The sequence below is a fragment of the Sturnira hondurensis genome, unplaced genomic scaffold, assembly GCF_014824575.4.
Source record: "Sturnira hondurensis isolate 20B ecotype Veracruz unplaced genomic scaffold, ASM1482457v3 Scaffold0018725, whole genome shotgun sequence".
Classification (NCBI taxonomy): domain Eukaryota; kingdom Metazoa; phylum Chordata; class Mammalia; order Chiroptera; family Phyllostomidae; genus Sturnira; species Sturnira hondurensis.
This window is the reverse complement of record NW_028091356.1, coordinates 674794-695854: the sequence shown is the minus strand read 5'-3', so window position 1 is coordinate 695854 and position 21061 is coordinate 674794. Positions and strand designations below refer to the sequence as shown.

Below are 21061 nucleotides of genomic sequence, written 5' to 3'. Positions count from 1 at the left end.
TGCAGTGAGGGTCCAGGTTTACTCTTTGGGTACAGGGAGGAGTGAGGAGGTGCAGGTGGGGCAGGAAAGCCCCTCAGTAGTCAGCTGTGTAATCTGTGCCATGCAGGCCCCGGCACAGCAGTGTGAACTCCTTCACCATCTCCTTCACCCGCCTCTTGTTCACTCGCTCGCTGAAGGAGAGAAGGGAGAGCAGGTTAGCACCAGCCACCACTACTGCCTCTTCCAGACCTGAGCCCAGGCCCCGCCAGCTCTGCTCACCGAAGGATCTGCTGGCTGAAGGTGTCCTTCTGTTCAGGACTAAGGCGGGCAGAGGGAAAACCAGGTGGTTGCAATGCCTCCTTGATCCACATGCTCAGGAGGCTGAAGCAGTGTTTGTTCAGAGCAAACAGGATGTCGGCAAAGCAGTCCATGAGGCTGCGGGAGGCCTGGCCCCCAATAGCCTGAGGAAGACGGGTTCTCAGTATACCAGGCCTTGCCCCCTCTGCAGTAAAGGTGCCGAGCCATGCTCCACCCCCTCACACAGTTCCTCAGCCACACTGCATAAGACAAGCAAATGCTGCTTTTTGACACTCAGCTGGTCGTCCCAGCAATTCTTACAACTTTCAGGCATTTAAATAAGGAAGAAACAGAATCAGAGAGTTTAGAGGACCCAAAGCTCAAGGTTCCCAAAAGGGCAGCTGCCACAGCTGCGAGGGCCACCACACACCCAGCAAGCCCCCATCGGCCCCACCTCACCTCCAGCACTGCGATGAGCAGCACACGGCCGTGCTCCTGTACTACCTTTCCCACGGGTTCTACTTCCCCACATCGAGGCAGCAGCTCTGTCTGCAGAGGATGGAGAGGCCTGTCAGCCCCAGCTCCTTGGCACCTCATCCCGGAGACAAGACCTGTATACCACACCCCTACCCTCTGGAGGCCTGGGCAGGGCAGGCTGGGTATAGAGGTAGGGGGCATCAGGGATCAGCCTGGCACTCACAAAGAAGCCACAGGAGGCCTTGACAGTAGGTGCCTCAGGAAACTTGAGGGCCAGCACAGCTGTGGGAGAGGCAGAGGCAGATCAGATGGGGCCTATGGATCCTCGCGAGGGGGCCCCAGACCCACCTGTGCACTTGGCTGTACTTACCACACTGGAACACAGCTTTGACATCCATTCGTTGGCACAGGAACAAATCTGGCTTCCGCTTCAGAGCCTGCAGGAGGTGGAGCTGGTAAGGCCAGCCCCAGCCAGCTCCAAGGACCATCTCCCCCCACTCACCTGCCACCCCAGGGCCCAACATCACATACCACAGGCAGAGGCTGCCAACACTAGCTACCCAGCCATCTCTGGGGCACCCAGACCATCCCAGAGTTCAGTAGGCCAGGAGAGAAGCAGCCAAGAAATGCTAGGTACATGTGCATGTACATGAACATGTACATGTACATGAATACGCTGGCATATATCAGAGAGGGTGGGGTTCATAATGCAGATAGCTTGGGTCCCAAGTTACTCCCTAAACAAACACCTTCCCCTCTCCCCTCCATCAGGGCCAGGTTCCTGCAGGCTCCCGGCAGCCAGCAGTGACCTGGCTTTGACTCAAAGAGGTAGCTGAGGCCTCCTTTGTTTATTAACAGGGTGGCAGGAAGGAAAGATGGCAGCTGGACGGGGAACACAGCTCGATAGGCCCCTCCTGTGTCCTGCCATTGAGCAGACACCCTTCAAATCAGGAAGAGGAAAAGGAGGGCAAGAGAGCCTTGGAGCCACAGCCCCACCTTTCCCCCAGGGTGCCCTGTGTCCAGGCCCTTCACAGCCATGCCCAGCCCAGGGGCCGTGTTGCCATGTGGGGGGTGGAAGGAGCACTGGGGGCAGATAGCCCACCCCAAGTGGTACTGGGACATGACTGACACATCCTCAGGTCACAGGAGGTGCTCCCGCAGTCGTCAGATGCTGCTGGTCCCCGAAGCCTCCCAACGCATAGCACACAGACCCTAACCCTCCAGCCCCCACACGCCTTCCAGTCTGCTGCACTCACTCACATGCAGACACCCCTGCAAGCACTCTCACTGAAACACCCTGCAGACCCTCAAACACACTTCTATCACATCCCTTACACACGCACACACTCTCCCACATTCCCACATTCCCAACACACCCTCACTACATATTCACACACCCAGTCCCCAACATCCCCAACCATGTCGACACCCACACCCTCAACCTACCCAGTCTTCCGTCCAGCACAGACATCCTTCAACACAGCCATATCCTCCCAACACAGCCACCTACAGATACACTCACATGCCCTCAGCCCAACGCTGCCCCCACACTCATCCAGGCCCAGAAAACACTCCCTGTTCCCCACTCCTCTCACCTGCCCCCCAGATAAACGATAAGTTACAAGAGAGTGAGATCCACACCCACTGTTGCTCACCATTACACCCTCAGTGCCTAGCAGAGTACCGAGCATGTGATATACCCTCAGGAAATGTTTGTGGAATGACTGAGCAAAAACCCCATTATTTAAATTAGCCCACAGGACTCCCCCAGTCTGCAGGAACCCAGTAACACACACAACTCCTGTACGCCAAGCCCACATTTCCACAGCCTAACACACTCTCCCCCCACACACACCCAATACAGACACACCAACACCACAACATACATGCAACCCTCCACAGTACACAGCGCTTCCCACACACATCAACATTCGAAACCCATCGATGTGCACAGCACATCAACATGCAACAGGCACGGATGCACATGTCCACACTCCGATTACATGCCCAATGTAGCGCTCGTACTACTTGCAGCAGTTTCTGCTCCTCCCAAACCAAACTCCAGGCACAGGAAGCAAGGTCCAGCACACAGCACATTCGCGCACACCCCGCACGGTCTGGCAGTGGAGCCAGCGCCCACCTCCCAGAAGCAGCACCACCCGTCCGACAGCCCCACTCCGGCTCCCTTGAAGCACACTCATCTCGGCCCTCCCTCTGCAGCTCCCCCCAGCTGCCTCTCAGGAGCAGGCTGGGGGCGCCAAGGCAGGCAGTCCCCGGCAGGAGCACGGGGACAGTGAGCCCCAGGCCCTTGAACTCCAGTCCTATCCCCAAACTTCTTGGGCACCCCAGCCGCACAGGAGCTGCTGGGCACAGTTACCAGCCCTCCCGTGCCCACCCACACCAGGCCAGCCCACTCCCCCCCTTTGGGATTGGCTTCTCCCTGGTCTTTGTCGGAGACTGAGCTAGCTGAGGCAGAGGGGCACTAAAGGAGAATGTTGGGTTGTCAACTTCCACGGAAACAGATGAAGAAACTCTATTCAACTGAACAGAAAAAAAATTTGTCAACAGAAAGCTAAAAATAGGCTTAAATTGAATTTCAACATAAGAGAAAGAGAAAGAGAGAGAACAGAACGTGAATGAATAAAACTAAAACACACCTGTGCCAGGAGTTGCATAAATGAATCAACAATATCAGGATGATCCCTGGGCCCTAAAATATAATAAAGATGGAACTTAAGAAAAAATTATACAAACAGCAACTCAACCTCATATAGTTATGTGGGACTGAGAGCCTGCAGGGAGACAGCGTGGGGGCACATGAGCAGCAGGAAGCAAGATAAAGAAACAAAACATACAAAAACCATGAACTGGGAGAGCCCAACAGAAAGAGACGGCAAAGTGAAGGACGGGCCTGCCCCAGCTCCCTCCCAGGGGCTTCCACCTATTTCCCATGCCTCCTCAGGTTGGCCCCCCAGGTCCCCCAGGTGACTCTTCGGTGCTCGGGCAATGCTGGCCTCCACACAGCTGAAGGAACAGCCCCACACTCTTGCTTTGGCCTCTGGCAAAAAGCCCTCCACTGCTTCCTAGCACGTACCTCCCCATCACTAGCAATTGAACCGGAGTGCAGGGCTGGTTGGTTCCTGGTACCTCCTTTGGGGGCCTGGGTAAAGATCCTGAAATGGCCAGGGTGTCTGGACCTGAGCAGGTGTCCCCTCACTTTGATGGCCTTAGGGCTCTTGGTGTGGCCACGGAAAGGAACCTATAGGGTCCCCTTAAACCAGAGGACTCCTTCTTGGGTAGGGCAGTGCCCAGTATGCTGCGGGGATGGCCAGGCAAGCCCCTGGCAGGGCTGAGGGAAGGAAACTGCATCTTGAGGCCAAAAATGAAAGTCCCACTCAGCAAAGCCCCTCCACATGAACACGGAGTCAGCAGAGAGCCAGGCTCAGGGCTTCGAACCAGTTCCCACCACTGTCCCCCACAAAGAAAGGGGGAACCCAGCTAATGTATCACCCCAGGGTACAGTGGAAGGGCAGAGCCCAAGGAAGGGAGGGCAAGACTGGGACAGCATACAGGTAAGGGGACCACCCTTCCTTCCAGACAACCAACAAGCCCAACAAATAGGAGACTGGACAATATTCTGCCCCCAGTTCTGATGACATCTGTGGCAAGGATAAAGCGTGCGCCCGGAGCTGCTGCCCGGGCCACTCCGCTCTCCAGGGGAGGCGCTGCAGGGGCACCTGCCTGCGACACCACTAAGGAGCTGTGTGATCTTGCGCAAGCCACACTCGGTTTCCTCACTGTAAAGCAGATAATAATCTCTTCCTGCTTTCTTCCCCAGGCTATGAGGAGTCACTGATAAAACCTCCCCCTGTCACATCTGAGCCCTGAGTTACTCAAGTTCTGAAAGGTGAGGCCCGATGTGCCCAGGGCAGACAACAGGTTGACCTGGAAAGGCCGCCCTGACAGTGGTGAGCCAGACACCGAGGAAGAAAGGTCCCAGGGCAGGGAGCCCTCAGCCTCCTTTCTCCAACAGCATCTGGTGTCCCCTCTGTGCTGGCCTCATTCTCAACATGGGGTGCAGAGAGAGGAGACCCAGCCTTGCCCTTGAGGGGCTTAGTCTAGGGACAGAGACAGACACGAAGGCTGATTATTGAGTGTAACTGGTGCTTTATCAGCAGTGTGTACATGATGCAGGCTCAGCACAGAGTCAGAGGCACCTGACTCTACCTCACAGAAGCTTCTGAAGAACGATGCACGGGTCAGGCATGAAGGAGACAGAGTTTGCCCAATAAAGGGCTTCGGGCATTCCAGTCAGAGGAGCAAGGCACAGGGACCACCTGGGACACAGCAAGGGAAGAGTCAGGGTGGCCGGACTGCTGGAGTCGAGCGGAGGCTGGCAGGAGAGGATGCAGAGAGGCGTGCAGGAGCTACACCAGGTTGGCAGGAACGGGATGCTAACCCGAGGGCACTGGGGAGCAGCGAGAGGGTTTTAAGCCAGGTGAGGAAAATGCTTAGAGTGTGTTTTATAAAGAACGTGGCGGCTGCAGCCTGCCGGATGGATTGGAGAGAAGGGCAGATGTCAGGAAAACCAGTTAGAAGGTGTCGAGGTGATGCAGACACTGTGCTGAGACTTTGGCCAAGGAGGGTGGGGAGAAGCGGGCAGACTGTGGGTAATGAGGAGCCAGGACCGTTGGGACTTGTCCCCAGCTGGGTACAAGGAGTGAGAAAAGTGGAGTTGAGGATGACCATAACTGGGTTTCTGGCTCAGGTTTGCCCCCACCTTGGACCTATCCGCAGCCCACCAGAGCAGAGGCCAGCATCATGTGACCAGACCCTGAGGGCATAAGCAAAGAACACTCTGGCTCCAGCTGAGACCCCTGGAGAACCTCAAACCTGCAGGCATGCGTCCAGGTAGGATTCATGAGGCTGGCAGAGAGCAGTGCTATTTCATTCCAAAGTTAGAAGCCTGGCTAGACACCAGGGGAAGCCTAGAGTCCCCCCTTCCCAACTTTCTCAGGCTAAGGGCCACAGTGAAATGGGGGTGGGGGTAGGACCACAGCCATAGGCTTTTGGCCCGGAAGGAAATAAGCCTCGATACAGGAAAAGGAATCCACACTCAATGAGTAGTTGTGTGCAAAAACCTCACACCAAGGGCCCAAAAGATGCTACTTCAATGCCTACAACAATCCTCTGAAGTATAGGATATCTCCGTTTCACAGATATGGAAACAAAGGCTTTGCAAAGGTAAGTGACTTGCCCGAGGTCACACAACTAGTTGGTGGTGATGAACTTAGAATCTAGGTGTACCTGATTTCAAAGCCCATGCTCTTCCTACTTTTAATTATACCCCAAAGAAAAGGAGCCAGCCTGGCACCCCAAACACCTCAGAGCTTCTGGCCCCGCCTTCCCCATCACCCAGACTGGCCCTGAGCCCAGCGTGCCAGAAGACATCATTCACTCTCTTATCCACCTCGGCCTAAGGTGTCAGCTATTTGTAAGGTGACAGTTATTCATCCCATAAGTTTCCCAACAAGTCTCAAGTGCAACTCAGGGGACAGAGGAGAATAGAGTGGGCAGCTTTGGCCCCCCCCCAGTTGGGGAAGCAGAGGCAGTGGCAGTGCGGCGGCAGCACAGACCCTGGGCAGGACCTACCTTGCTGGAAGAGAGTGAGTGTGACGGAGGTGACGAGCAGGAAGAGGGCCTCGATTGGGGGGAAGTGGGCAGGCTCGTGCGCAAAGATGTGGACCAGCTACAACACAGCAGGGCACGCCAGTCAGCTAGGCCCTGCCTTGCAGGACAGGCCAGCCTCCCTGGAGTGCAGGTGAGGGCCCCTGCCCGGGCAACCATGCAACCCCCTCCACCCACTGACCCCACCCTGGGTCAGACAGATCTCTGACTGGGATGAAATCTAGAACACGGCTGTCCCAATTACAAGGCCCACCTGTCGAGTGAGGTCAAGAGCAGAGGCCTGGGGGATGGTGCTGTACATCCGACCCAGCATCTCACACAGCTGTGGCACCATGGGGGCAAAGTCATCCAACAGCGTCTTAACAGACTTCTCGAAAATTGCACACACGGCCTTGGGAGGAAGCAAAGAAACAGAAAACAAGATTGTATTATAACCATCAAGTTTGCTAAGAAACTAGATCTTAACTATTCTAACCCCTGAAAAGAAATCCTGAGCATGTGACCTGACAGAGGTGTTAATTATCACTATAGTGGCAATTGTATCATGTTATAATATACAAATGTATCAAACGACCACGTTGTGTACCTTAAATTTATACATTGTTATATGCCAAATATATTTCCCTTGGAAAGAAAAAAGGAAAGCAGCCTTGGTCAGCAAGTCCCAATCAACTTGAACAGAGTGGAGGTCCAGCACAGAGGAGGCCTGAGAAGGGCCCCTTACCCACAAGCCTCGCCTGGCTTTCCGAACCCAGCCAGGCAAACAAAGCCGACCCTCACCCTGAAAGGCAGGAGACAGAAAGGCCCTTTTTGGAGGGGCACAGGCCGGAACTTTGTAACTCAACCCTTCCTACTTACATCTCCACCATTTCCTCTCTGGGAGCAGCAACAGCAACAAAATCCTCAACCGAAAACGACCAAAGGTCGGGCTCTGGTGCTAAAGTGGATCCCTGACTGTCACTTGGCCACAACATCATAGTCCTCTGGTTGAGTACTTCTTATGATATTAGAAAGTTTCAAATGTCTTCCCAAAAGATTCCTTGTATCTAGGGACAGGATTCACCTCCTTTATTCCCTCAAGACCATCACAAGCTTAAGTGGGGCAGCAACACGTTCCTCCTGCTCTTCCTCTGAGAAAAGTCACCTTGGGACAGACAGCAAGGGTCTGGGCTCACCTCCACCACCTGCGCATCATTCAGCCACTTGCTCAGCACCTTCTGGATAAGCTGGAAGACCTGCTGCAGCACCACCACCACCTGGAGACACGGGAAGAAGTCAGATGCCCCCATCAACACTGTCACCCCCCGAGAAGGACGGGCAGTAGCAAGTAGGCCAGGAGTTCAAATTCAAACCTCTCACCCCCAGGCTGCATACTAAAGACTCAGCTCATGAAACCCTGGCAGAAGCAGTGCTTGCTCAAAGCCCCGCGAATGAAAGGATTATTTGAATTCTAGGCATCCTCTTAGAAGAAGCCTCCAATTGCAAAGCAGGGATATTAAGAGTGCTTCATAGGATTATTAAAACTCTGTAACTTTAAAGGAATCACTTTCTATACACTTCTGCTCAGTAAAACTCAGCATCAAAAGCCCGTGAGCTAGCCCCTGACCTGGAGACACGGTCTCACCCAGACAGGCTTAGGTTAGACAGCACTGAGGAATGCAGAGGTGTGGGAACAGAGAGCAGGAGGAGGTCCTGGGAGGGGAGGGAAGGCAGGATGACGGCTACCACCGAAGAAGGGGCTCTGTGGGAGAGACTTAGTCTGGGGCCAAAGGCTAACTGAAACTTGGGTGGGGGTTGAGTGGAGTGGCCAGGACATTGTGGCTTCCTTTTCTTCTCTTCTTGCTTTTTGGTGCCCCAGGAGAAAACAGTGAAGGGGCTGCTGGGAACGATGATCAAAGCAATCCCTCACATTTGCACAAAACTTTACAGTATGCAAAGTACTTTCACTCAAGACCACATCTGCTACCTGGAAGTTGTATGAGATGAGCAAGCCAATACTCTGAGACTCACAGTTTTGAGTGGGAAGTTGAGGCTTGCCCCAGATCAAACAGCTTATAAGTGGTCACCCAACGCCCTGGGCCTGAGCCTACTCCAGCACTTGTCACAGTGCTTTGGGATCATCTGTTTACATGTATTTCCTCTGACCGGGAGCAACTCAAAGGCAAGAACGATTATATGTGGGACACATAAGCATCCTTGGTGCACACAGGGGACAGTGAATGCTTCTACTTCAGTAGAAGACCCTAGAATTGGGGGCTAAACAGGGGTCTACAATTACATCATGAAGGACAATGTCAGTGTCCCCTGTAGTGTGGAGGAATCATGACAATACCACCAGAGTTGGGCTGGAGACAAAGACACCACCCACAGGGTGGGACAATGACATCACTCCCCATGGAGATGGGGGCAAAGATAAGATAACCCACAGGGTCAGGGGACCAAATGCATCATGCCCCAGGGAACAATGACAATATCACCCTTGGAGTTGAAGGTGACAATGACTTTCCCACAGGGGTGGGGGGTGGGGGCAATGGCAATGACAACATCACCCACGGGGTTGGGTCCCTGTGGCACTGCCAACTTCCGGAGCTCAGAGCCTTCATGATCGTCCTCATGATGACTGATGTCCAGTGTGGTGAAGAGGTTGGAGAGGAGCCCCAAGATGTGGACAATGGCCAGCTTGTTGGAGGGATTGGGCTGTGGAGAGAAGCAAGCCAAGTCTTGGATCTCCCAGCCCAGCTTGGAGCCCTGACCCCAGTTCTGACTGCCAGCTCCAACCCCACCCCTCAGCAGCACAGCCCACACCAACGAAGCCCCAGAATCCCACCCTGCCCCTTCCTGGCCACACACACCCCACCCACGCCCACTCACTATCTCCTCTGCCAGCTTCTCCAGCTGCTGGATGTAGGGTGAGATGAGCAGGTGCAGGTTCTTAAGGATCTCCTCCACCTGCAGGGCTGACAGCAGGAAGCCCAGAGCCTGCATCAGCCACATGCACTGACTCGTCTGTGGGACAGAACATGGAGGGTCAGTCCTGGACACACCTGGTTGTGGGTGGGGAGAATGAACTTACTGGGGAAGCTTCCAAGAACAGAGAATAAGGAACCGCACAGTAGATAGTATTTCTGTGGGTTCTGGCAATGTCCCCAGGGAACCCCCTAGAAACTTTTGAGCTCACCTTGTGGATCTGTTTCATTAGCACATCCTGGGGATAAAAATAAGAAATATGGCATCAGAACAGTGGTATGCTCCCAGGCCCAGCTCCACCCAGGACCCCTGCATACCTGGGAGACAGCTACAATGTTGGCAGCATAGGGTGGCAGGTCATACTTGCATTCTCGGCAGATCTTCTTGAGGGTGGACACGGAAGAGACAGAGAGCTCAGGGTTGCCTAGGGCATGCAGCACGAGGGGCAGAACGCTGTTGATCATGACGGGGTGGTCAGCCAGCCATTCAGACAGAGCTCCTGGAGGAAGAAGGGAGGGGGCTGGTAGCTGAGGCAGACAGAGAGCCCAAGCAGGGCAAGCTGCAGTCCCGTTTAGAGCAGTGCTCATTCAAAGGACTGAATGTGCGAATATGCATGCGCGTGACCAAACACCCTCAAAGCGGAGAAGCGGGAAGGAGTTCCTCGGGAGAGGCCTGGCCCGGCCACCCCATTGACAGTGCACTAGCCTCGCTGAACTGCAGCTCAACACACTCAGGAGGAAGGAGCCCGAGATGTGCCAGGACAGTCAGTTGGCTGCAACGCCGACTGCATGTGTGAGCGTCTACGTCTCTCCCATTTTGGACAGGACCCAGCAGGCTGGCTGTAGCTGGGACGGATGACTACCGCTCTGAGAATGTGCTCGTGGATGTGTGCTAAGTCTCACCAATGGTGAACATGACGGTGTCGGCCAGCTGCACGTTGCTGATGCTGATCCGCGGAATGAGGCCGATGAGCCCAGGCACCACATCAGAATAGTTGACGTCAATGGTCTCTGCGATGGATTGGAAGCCATAGAGCAGGGCCTCTGTGTGCTGGGGAGAGAGGGAGCCACTGGCTTGGCTGAAGGGCAGGGGGCAACAGATCTGGGAGGGCTGAGGGAATCAGGCTTGGGGGGTACCTGCCAGGAGTAGGGCTCCTCTGAGCTGGTGAGCAAACGACCCAGCTTGTCATAAAGGTTGCTGAGCAGCTCGGCCCCCAGCATTTCATAAACATACATGAGCGTGTCTGAGATGTCCACCCTGAGAAGCAGATGAAGGCCTTGTATACAGCCTGGATCCTGCCCCCAAGCCCAGGAGCCCACCCTGGTCCCCTCAAAACCCTATATAAGTGCTTAGAGAATAGAGAAAGGGGTCCCAGGATTCAGAAGGCCTGGCCTTGTGCCCCTCCCTTCATTGCCTTCATTATTTCAGGACTCCATTTAGGGCTAGCATCGGCCTGCCACCATCACCTGTAAATTCGGAACTGCTCCTTCTCATCTGAGGACCAGAATCCATACTCCTCATCAGAAGGGAACTGGGCCTTGTGCAGAAGCACATCCACCAGCTGGAAGTAGACTGGCCGATACACCTGCTGGTACACAGCCTGCTTCTCTGCCTCAAAAGACAGAATGTCATCCTGAGAGAGCCAGGGAAGACTATTAGCCACCTCACCAGTAGCCACCGAAGCCCACCTTCTTTCATCCCGGCCCCCTCCTACTGGAGGTCACACAGACACACCTGCAGTGTATACCAGAAGGTGAGGGTCAGGGAGCTGGTGGTCTCGTTAACAGGATAGTGGCCAGGGATACCCGTGCAGAACATGATCATGTTGACAAGGGCCAGGAAGCTCTGCCAGTGGTCCACTTGGTCCAGCAAGGCCCTGGGAGGGAGCAGACAGAGTAAGGGTACTCCACTGACACCAGGAAGCCTCCACGACCCCTCTCCCCCCTTAGGGTACTCTAAATTCCACCCCACAGTGGCCCCACTCCTCACCGAGAGTGGTTCTCGCCCAGGGCCACAGCAATGCGACAGATGCCATGGGAGGTCTCCATGTCCCCATTCTGCACGGCCTGTCGCAGCTGATCCTGCAGTCCCAGCACCAGTGGGATGAGTTTCAGGAGTGTGTTCACATACCTGGAGGCAGGAGGGGAGGAGACCCATCAGAGCTGTCTGCCTAGCCCTCACCAGGTTTGAAAGAAAGGTCCATTCTCCCTGCCTTCCATTAAAGCCTCCTCCCCACACCAAATCCAAAGAGAAGAGAGGTCAGAGCCCACATGGCAGCTTTGAAGCTGCCCAGGTCGGGAAGAAGCTTAGGTCAGAGACCTCCAGGGCGACAGTGGAAAGGACGTGTAAGGTCAGAATTACGGGTTCAGTTGTGCTTCCTAGTAGACTTAGAATTGGTGCTGGGTGCATTAAGAGTTTGGAGGAGTTTAGGATGAGGTAAGTGTATTTTGCATGTGGGAAGGACATACATTTTAAGGGGCCAGAGGGCAGATTGTTAGGGGTTAAATTGTTCCCTCCTCCAAGAAAGGTGAAGTCTTAACTTCTAGTACCTCAGAATGTGATGTTATGTGAAAATAGGGCCATTACTGATAAGGTCATGGCAGGGGGGCCCTAATACAATATGACTGGTGTCTGTATAAAAATACATCTGCCCTGGCTGGTGTAGTTCAGTGGATTGAGCACGGGCCTGTGAAGCAGGGGGTTGCTGGTTCGATTCCCAGTCAGGGTGCATGCCTGGGTTGCAGGCCAGGTCCCCAGTAGGGGACACATAAGAAGCAACCACACACTGATGTTCCTCTCCCACTCTTTCTCCTTCCCTTCCCCTCTCTCTAAAAAGTAAATAAATAAAATATTTTTAAAAAATACATCTATGTGAAGACAGATACCTACAGGGAGAATGACATGTGCCAGAGGCCGAGAGTAGAGTTTCGCAGCTGCACGAGGGCTGGCAAACCACCAGAAGCTGGGAGGAGGCCAGGAAGATGCCCCCATCAACAATCTGAGAGTCTCCCACAGATTTCAAGGGCAGCTGACACCTTGGTTTCAGACCACCAGCCTCCACAACAGTGAGACAGTAAATCTCTGCTCTTTGAAGCTGCCCAGTGTTTGGTACTTTAAGACAGCAGTGCCAGAAAACTAACACAGACACTGTTCGAGGAGACTGAACAGGATGGGAGAGAGAAGAGTCAGCATAGGCTCGGGAACCTTGTTACAGGCTTTAAAAGGCAGTGAGAGCTCCTAAAACCATCAATCTCTGCCTTCCACCCACCTGCTACCAAACCCTAAATCCCATGTACTCTGGCGGCAGCAGGAAGGGAAAGTAGATGATGAACTCAGAGAGCTAAGAGGCAAAATGAACAGGATTGACGTGAAGATGGGAGTCAGGGAGAAGTCTCCGGTTACTGGCTAACCAACCAGGAAGATAGACAGTGGGGCTGTGTACTGAGACCTGGAGGGCTGGCTAGAGGACAACAGCAAATGTAATGGGAGGCTGGACAGTGGTACATTCAGTGTTATGCATGTTTAGTCCGAGGTACTTGGTGAGATATGCAGGTAGAAGTGTCCAGAGAATTGGACGTAAAAACATGCAACCCAAAGGTGGGGTTAGAGGAAGAAACAGATTTCGGAGTCATCAGAGAACAGCTGGGGAACTGCTCAGGAGGACAGTGCTGAATGAGAAAAAAGAAGGCAGCCCAGCTCAGAGCTCTGAGGCTCAGTGATCCCTAGGGGAGGGGTAGAGGAAGCACAGTGCAGGAAAGAGACAGGAGAGGAGGCTAGCCTATCCCCAGACTCCTTCCCAGTAGCTTGCTCTATGGAGATGAGATTAAGCACAGGAAGTGACACTCTCAGGAGGGATCAGATGCTTAGGACCCCTCTGCTGTCAATCACTGTGTCACCATACCAATCTATGCAGAGGTGGGAGTGGGAAGTACTGAGTGTCCAGGAATTCTGTCTGGACTTACCCCAAGCAGGTTGCTAGGCAGGTAGCCTCATAACCTTAGGCATAAGATGTGGACAGAGGCAACCAGTCCAGTATGCTGCCCTGCACATCCCAGTTCTGGTGAGATAAGATGTCCATGCCAGCACACCCTAGCCCAGAGACAGCCCCAGAGACAGCCTCAGAGGCCACTGCCTAGAGACAGCTGGGAAGGCTTTAGTATCGTGATCCTGACACCGGCTGGACCATTGGACAATGGGCACCTTCAGGCCAGACTCGGGCACAAAGAGCAGGGACACGGCCAAGGCCATGACCCGTAAGTGCCCCAGCAGCTGAGATGGGGAGCAGGAGGTAGTGCCCTACCCTCAAAGCTCTGTATGGCAAAGCTCCCTCACACCTGCCAAAATCTATGTACTCAGTAGGTCCTCAACGAAGGTCCTTAATTTGTCTCAGCTGAGCCTGATATTAAGTCAAGGACAACATAGCTCAGAAAGACTCAGATTGTTACTCGAGGTCATACAGAAACTTAGAGACAGGTTCCAGAGAAAGGCCCCTGCACTGCTGCGGGTCTGCTTCTCTTCCAGGGCCCAACCGGAGCTTCCCCAAAGGATCTGTGTGGATCTCAGCCCACACCTCAAGTCCTAACTGATGGGGGCACTGATGGGGGCATCCACAAGCCCGTCTAATTCACCTTCTCTCCTCCCTCAGCCAGCAGTGAAAAGTTTTTCCAGAATTAAAAACATATTACAGGGGGAAAAACACTTCAAAGGAGAGAGAGCCAGGCAAGCAGCAGCGGCTGTGGAGGAGAGGGAACACGGTGACCGGAGCACATGCAGCCTTAGCTGAGGAGAGGGCGATGTCGGGAAGCCTGGGCAGGGCAGTGGCTGGACGGCCCAGGAGTCAAAAACCACTGAAGGTGATGTTCTCAAGCCAGTGCTAGGGAACTAGACAAGAATAGAGCATGGTTCAAAATCTGACTCTGGGCTGGGGGTAGCCCACCCACTGGGAAAACTCTTGCATAGATTTTCTACACCTGGGCACGTATGCCTGAGACCTGTGAGTAGACAGGAAAAAACTTGAAGCCCCCAGAAGTTTCTAGGTTTGGGGGAAGGAGATAAGAGAGGATGTCTTTAGGGCCACGGCTGAGACTGGTTCGAGAGGGCTGATTCCAGTCAGTGAGCTCGAACTGCTGGGGCATGGCTGCTGGGACTCCTTAGCTGCCACTCACACTGAGCTCAGCCCAGACCTGCAATTAGAGATCCAGGAGCAGAGCTGAAAATGGGGAGAGTTGCTAAGCAACAAAGGGAGCTGCAGCCAATAGGCGCTCAGGAGGCTGTGGGTTCCCTCACTGGCTTCTTACTTGCTCATTCGTTCAGAGAAGAGGCATCAATTACCTGCCAAAGCCCTGGAGACTGGCTGGGTAAACCTGGGTGTATCCAAGGACATCCCACATCGCCCACACACTGGCCCTGGCCAATTCCTCTTACCTAACTGTCTGAGCCCAGCCTGCACTTGAGCTTCAGGCTGCCAAGAAAGACCTTCACCTGGGACTTGGTACCCAACTTAAGTCAGAAAACCTGGGAAACCAGGGAAAAGCATCATACTAATTGCCAATGTAATAATGATATAAAATACTAGCAACTGCAGTTTATGGAGTGCACAGGAACCATGCTAAACCTTTCACAGACATGGTTTGATTATCCCTCTTACAAAATAGTCTTTATAAAATACCAGACACAGGCCCTGTGCACACTATCCTATTTAAATCTAAAACTCTGTGAGGTCGATATGATCACACCCATTTTACTGATGAGGAAACTGAGGCTTACAAGTGGCTCACCCAAGGTCTTGGATCTAGTAAATGGACCATTTAAGATTCAAACTCAGATGTGAATAACTCCAAGGCTAGCACCATTAACCACTTCCTTATGCTTTCTCTTTCAGTGTCATTCCCCACCCCCACCCCCCGACTCTGCCAAGGGCTCCCAAAGTCCATGTCTGAAATGTGAATGTCAGGCCTCCAGTCTTGCCCAGGCCAGTCCACCTTATCCCCAAAATTCCATCATGCCATTTTATCCGCTTGAAATCCTTGTATCATCCTCAGGATGAAGACTGAAATCTTAAGCTGGCTGACAAGGTCCTACGTGATCTGGGCCCAGATCTGGCCCTTAAACCCTGCTGCCTACTCACTCCCACTCACTACGCTCTCTTACACCCTTGCTCAGGTTCTTTCATTTGTCTGAAGTGTCCTCACCACATCCATCACCTCCATCTGACTAACTCTTACACAGCCTTCAAAGCACTGCTCAGTTGTCACCTCCTCTGGGGAACCTTTCACAACCCACAGACTGGGTTCAACGCCTCTTCTAGGCTCTTACTGGAGAGCCCCACTCTCTCCATTAGAGTATTTATCACGTTGGCCATACTTGCCCATTCGTGTATCTACTAGGTTAGGAGCTCCTAACTTGCAGACATCAACCCATTCATCTTCATGCTCCTAGTGCTCAGCACATGGCCCAACACAGAAACAGGTGATGCTTAATGGACATTTGCTGAACAAACACCTTACTACCCTTGCTTACCTTCTTTTGAGTCCTTAAATGTACCATGGTGCTGCCCACCACAGGCCTTTGCACCTGCTGCTGTTTCTGCAGCCTGCAACGCTCCCTCCGCCACCCCCACTGCCACCCCTGCTTCTACCCCTCCTCCTACTCTTCATCACTCAGGAAACTCCTACTTTTCATCCGTTCAAAAAGTACTGAATGCCACCAAGTGCTGCCAGGCACAATGTGACAACATAGAATGACAGAGTGCCTATCCTCCCAGAGCTGAGAAACTAATGGGGAGACGTACATTAATTTATAATGAAACCGTGTTATGGGATAAGAAGGAAAAACACTGGCAGCTCTGAGATAAAATAATAGAGAAGACCAAACTTAGTCATAAAAATCATTAGGACATGAAGTTTCAGCTGAGGCAGAAATGATATGCCAAGTACCTGTGATGGTTCAGAGGGGACGCTCAAGGAACTGAAAAGACTGTGAGAGTGAGGAGAGCAAGGAGCATGGCATGAGAGGAGGCTGAAGATGCTGTACTGTGCAGCATCTCTGGGAACCACAGTAAGGATTCTGAACTTCATCCTAAGAGCAGTGTGAAGCCACTGAAGGGTTCTGAGCAGAAAGGGAAGAGTAGAAACTCATTCTCAAAAACTCACTCTGGCAGCTGGGTAGACAATGAAGGGTGTGAGGGGCAAAATCAGGGGACTGGTGACAAAGCTCTACAGTAATGTGGGAGGTGACAACAGCTTGGACTACAGTGGTGGCAGTGGAAATGCGACAAACAGATTTGCAATATGGTAAGGGTCAGAATAGCCAGAACTTGGCTGAGAGAAAGAGAGCCAACTATGTTAATTGAATAATTGATTGGATGGTTAGTCATTTAATGTCTGTCTCTCTCTCTGAATCATAGGACAGGGCCCATGTCTTGATTGGTTCCTTGCTGTACCTCCAGCATAGGACCACACACTCAGTAGGCACTCAACTAGAGTTTACTGAACAGATGGATGGATGGACGTGTGGCTGGCAGAGCAGACTGTCCCTCTCTGAGAAGATGGGGACCAGCTCACCTCTGGGCATCGGGCTGTGAGATGGCATTGACAATGGCCTCCACACTGCTATCGAAGAGCTCCGAGTCCTGTAGAGCAGCGAAGGCAGCTTGAATGAGTGCCTCGCAGTCCTGCAGCGGCACCTCCAGCTGCACCCAGCTGGAAAAGCACTTGAGCACCTTCTGACGCACACAGCTGGGTGAGCTGGGCTGCTGCAGCAGCTGCTCCAGCAATGGAAAGACAGCCCCACACTCCATTGCCAGGCTGGTCCGCACCAGGCCTTTGCGATACTGGGGCAGGCGACTGGTCTGAAATTCCTCAGGCAGCACTGTCAGTAGCTCTAGCAGAGCCAGGCAGCGACCCTGGCCATCCACTGGTGAGTCCTCAGCCTGGAAGAGTCGTACCATATCTGCCACAGCACAGGGCCAAGCATCAGGCATCATGCTGAGAGCCAGTGAGGCCAGTGCCACACATAGCCGAGTCAGCACAATCTTGGAGCCACTGGCAAAGCGGGTGATCTGAGTGAAGAGCTGTGCCTTTAGACTTTCATACTGGTCAGTGGGGATGTCACTCCAGTAGCGAGAGATCTTGATGTGCAGAGCACTGGCCCCAAAGTACTGGATCTCAGGCACCTTGTCCGGCTGCAATAGCTGCCAGCTGAAGTGCCAGGCCTGTGGGGAGACCTGGGCCTGCATCAGCCACTTCTGAGCCAGGTTCTTGTTCTCAATGTTGGGGTCGTAGTAGAGCTGGTGCAGCGCCTGCAGGACAGCACAGGATTGAGCAGGTGCTGGCCACTCTGGGTCCTGCCAGAGCCCAGGAAAGAGGCGTGACTTGGTCCTGCGAGACTGCTCTCTCTTTCTGACTGAGGGGCTGAGCAGAAAGGGAGAGCTCAAGGCTCTGCAGTTTCCTGGGCCTGGGGTCCTGCCGGTATCTTGAGAGCCTGAACTTTGTCCATGCTCTATCATATCCTCTTCTCCTTATAGCAAAACATTATGGGTCCAAAGAGTGAACCTCCACAACAAAGCACACATCCCCCCCCCCAAAAAAAGGAGAAGACTGAGCTCACCAAAGGGGAGGCATGTGAGGTAAAGGCAAGGCCCAGGTGGAAGGAATAGCTCCACAGGGATGAAGCTAAGCTTGAGAAGAGCATGGAACAGCCCGAGAGGCCCGACCCTCCCAGGCACAGCTGTTCCCATCAACTCCAAAAGCTCCATCAGCTCCCCCAGGATCATCCCTAGGTCACTCCAGATGCTGGTACCAAAGCCAGTGTGAAATGTGAGGACTAAGACTTTGCCAGGCAGCCCATACTGGAGAAGGGGGTGAGAAAAACCCTCAGAGAGTGCAAGAGAGGGTCCAAAAAGCTTGTCCAGAGAAGGCTTAGCCTGCAGCCCTGGCAAATGCCTAGCCTGGAGCTCTCAACTGGCTGAATTCCCCAGGGTCCCAGTTCCACTGGGACTTCACACAGTAAGAAAACAGATTTATCTCCCTGGTAGCATGTGGAACAGCGCGCCACCATGCCAATACTGCACAGCCCCAGGGGGTAGAAGAGTGAAACTAAGACTCTGACCCCCTAAGCTGTCTCCATCCAAGTAGGCTTGGCTGGATCTGTCCCTCCGACAGCCAGTTACGGCCACTGTCCCTGTTTGGCTGCTTAGGGATGCAGAGGCAGACAGGGAAATGAAGCAGCAGGGAAGCATCCTCACCATTTGGTATGGCGAACAGGGCTCAAGAATAACAAATGAGTACCTGCAACTCTTCCCTATTTTCCATCAAGGTAGCCCCACTCATCCTGGGAGCAGAGATGCATTTCTGCATTCCAGGCCTCTGGGGGCAGAACCCAGAAGAGAACCAGAGAGGCAGTTTTCAAAAAAGACAGACTGGGCAGTGAGGGAGTCTGGGAGGGCCATGGCAGGAAGCTATATGGGCAGACGAGGAGGAAAGAACCCCGAGGCTGCCAGCAAAACCAGGCCCCTACGACCCAGCACAAAACAAAGGGGGTCAGCCATACTCCTGCCTGGCTTCATACAATAAAGGGCCCTTCACCAAGAAAGAGTGAAACATAACCCAGATTATTTTAGTCCCAGATTATTTTCTGAGCCCCTGGTTTCAACAAAAAGGGCCCAGGACGGTAAAGCATAACTACGGCTGCTGGGGACTGAGCTGCAAAGTCTCCTGGGTCCCTGGTTTCCTACTGCACTGCTCATGCAGTTCCCACGGAGCTGGACAACAGCCAACCTGGCTGGAGGTCTAGGCTGTCAGCACTCTGGTGGGACCATCCCAAGACCCTAGAGTATCTGTGCACAGAGGACCCATGTCTAAGGAAAGCCAAATATAGCCCATGAGGGCACTGGAACACTGCTGTCCTGCTTGCCCCTAGAGACAGCGAATACCAGATGTCCTGGGGGCACCATCCCAGCGGGAACCCAGCCCAGGCCTGGGCTCTGGCATTAATGTCAGCGCCCAGAACTTCTGCTCTGTCACTGAAGTGCCCACCCCAGGGCCCTCATACCTTCTCCACGTTCTCCACAGTGAAGTCCAAGGCTGCTCCAGCCCCTGCAGCCCCCGGCTGCTCCTCCCGCCGGTCCATCTTTGCTCCCTCCCCGGCAGGGAGGGGGGCCCTGACCTTCTCCTGCCCCAGCCCCTTGGCTGCTGGCCCCCCTTGCTAGGCCCTGGCTTGGGTGCCCAGGAAGTGATGTGGTGACAGGGGACCCAGGGTTGGCATGGCTGCCGAGGCCTCCCCACCTCGGTTGGGGGTGGGGGGAGGCTTGCCAGAACCCAAGAAGGGTGCTCTTAGGAGGAGACCCACTGAGGGGGACTCCGAGGAGGGAGCCGTCTGCGAGTTCTCAGGCCGGGGTCCCAGTGGCAGGTCACGGCTCTATTTCCAGAATCTGTGAGGAGGGCGTCATAGGGGTGGGAGGCCTGTGGGGAAAACCGAGCCCTTGGCCCGTGAGGGGTCACAGGGGCGATGGCCTATACCCACAACACCCTCGACTGCGTGCACTCCTGGGTCCAAAGAGGAGGTCACTGGGGTGGGAGGTCACGGGGGAGAGAGCCCTTTGCGGGTTACGGAAGGCGATCCAACGAAGCGCGGGGTGCAGCTTCGACCATCTGGAGCGAAGAGTCCGCAAGGTTGAGGGGCTGTGGCAGGTCCCCTCCTCTCGGCCTGGCCCGCGCTCTTCCTAACGCCCGGCTGCGGCCCCGCTACCGCCACTGCCTCCGCCCCAGTGACTGACAGGCGAGTCAGCCCGGCCGGGACGGGGCGGGGACTTTAGCGAGGCGCAGGCTGCCCCGAGCGCCAGTTCCTGGCACCGTCAACTCAGGCCCCGTCCCTTCCCCTCATCTGCCCTGACTAGGCCCGGCCCGACACGGCCCGGCACGGCCAGCGGAACTGTGCAGAAACTCATTCCGGGTCTTTGATCCTGTCCTCGCGCCAGTCCGCCCGCCACCGAGCAGGCGACGGAGCGGCGTGCCGCGCGAGGACCTCGCCGAGCCCAGGGCCCGCCGCTCGGCACCCTGGGAAATGTAGTCCGATTGCTCCTAGCAGGAGGGCGGTGCCTCGCGGCGAGGCCGGGAACACGTGGGCTTGGGGACTTGTGGAGCCCCGCGAGCCCCGGGCTTACTGGGGCCGAAAGGTACCGCCAGTGAAACCGGCGGGGGAGCTGCAGAGCAGTTCCCTGAGACTGTGTGACTCTCAACGGGTGGGTGGATGGGGGTGGAGTCCCAGGCTGGAGGAAAAGGGGTGTGTGCGTGTGTTGGAGGTCATGGGGGGGGGGGGCGCGTTGGGAAGGACAGGTCACATTAGTGCTTCGCTTCGCCTGCATCCTGGGTCCCTGGAAAGGGACCGGGTAAGGCGTCGGCACCACTTTGAGGAGAAGGAGGGCTTGGCTGCCTCAGGAATGAGAAAGGACGGCTGTGGGAACCACCCTGTGAGCAACCAGGAAACCTCATACCATGGACAGTGCTCGGAGAATTTCGTAAGGTTCTTGGAAGCAACTTCTCTTTATGTGTAATTAGAGTAGGACTAGCTCACACCTAAGTGGCTACGAACAGTGTTTTGCATACATTACGCATCAATTCTCAACAACTCTAAGGCGGGGCTTTTATTCATCATT

At 54.3% G+C, this 21061-nt stretch overlaps 1 protein-coding gene across 4 annotated transcripts; it reads right to left on the bottom strand.

The window, feature by feature from the left end:
* On the bottom strand, positions 1 to 20402 carry IPO13 (importin 13). 4 transcript variants are annotated; one of them, XM_037069590.1, is made up of 20 exons: positions 19459 to 20400; positions 16971 to 17707; positions 11398 to 11538; positions 11143 to 11284; positions 10875 to 11041; positions 10545 to 10665; positions 10311 to 10458; positions 9726 to 9907; positions 9620 to 9646; positions 9313 to 9447; positions 8995 to 9138; positions 7617 to 7697; positions 6695 to 6832; positions 6406 to 6502; positions 3411 to 3463; positions 1124 to 1190; positions 977 to 1035; positions 736 to 825; positions 259 to 440; positions 1 to 170 (listed from the first exon to the last, which is right to left on the bottom strand). In XM_037069590.1, the coding sequence occupies exons 1-20, from the start codon at positions 19534 to 19536 to the stop codon at positions 74 to 76; spliced, it is 2886 nt and encodes a 961-aa protein (XP_036925485.1). In that variant the 5' UTR covers positions 19537 to 20400; the 3' UTR covers positions 1 to 73. The 4 variants fall into 4 exon arrangements, with proteins under 4 accessions (XP_036925485.1, XP_036925486.1, XP_036925484.1 ...); XM_037069591.1 differs by lacking the exon at positions 19459 to 20400 and adding an exon at positions 18653 to 19439; XM_037069589.1 differs by lacking the exon at positions 19459 to 20400 and having other exon boundaries at positions 16971 to 18043.
* Between the last annotated feature and the right edge of the window lie 659 nt (positions 20403 to 21061).

What these genes read in the sequence shown, in the direction of transcription:
- IPO13 (XM_037069589.1), bottom strand. Translation starts at nt 17,914, where the DNA reads ATGATAGAGCATGGACAAAGTTCAGGCTCTCAAGATACCGGCAGGACC. An exon ending in GAGCAGTTCCGAATTTACAG is followed by an intron (nt 10,666 to 10,874) that starts GTGATGGTGGCA and finishes TCTGCTTCTCAG; the next exon opens with GGTGGACATCTCAGACACGC. An exon ending in TTATGCAACTCCTGGCACAG is followed by an intron (nt 1,191 to 3,410) that starts GTGTGTTTTAGT and finishes CACCTCCTGCAG; the next exon opens with GCTCTGAAGCGGAAGCCAGA.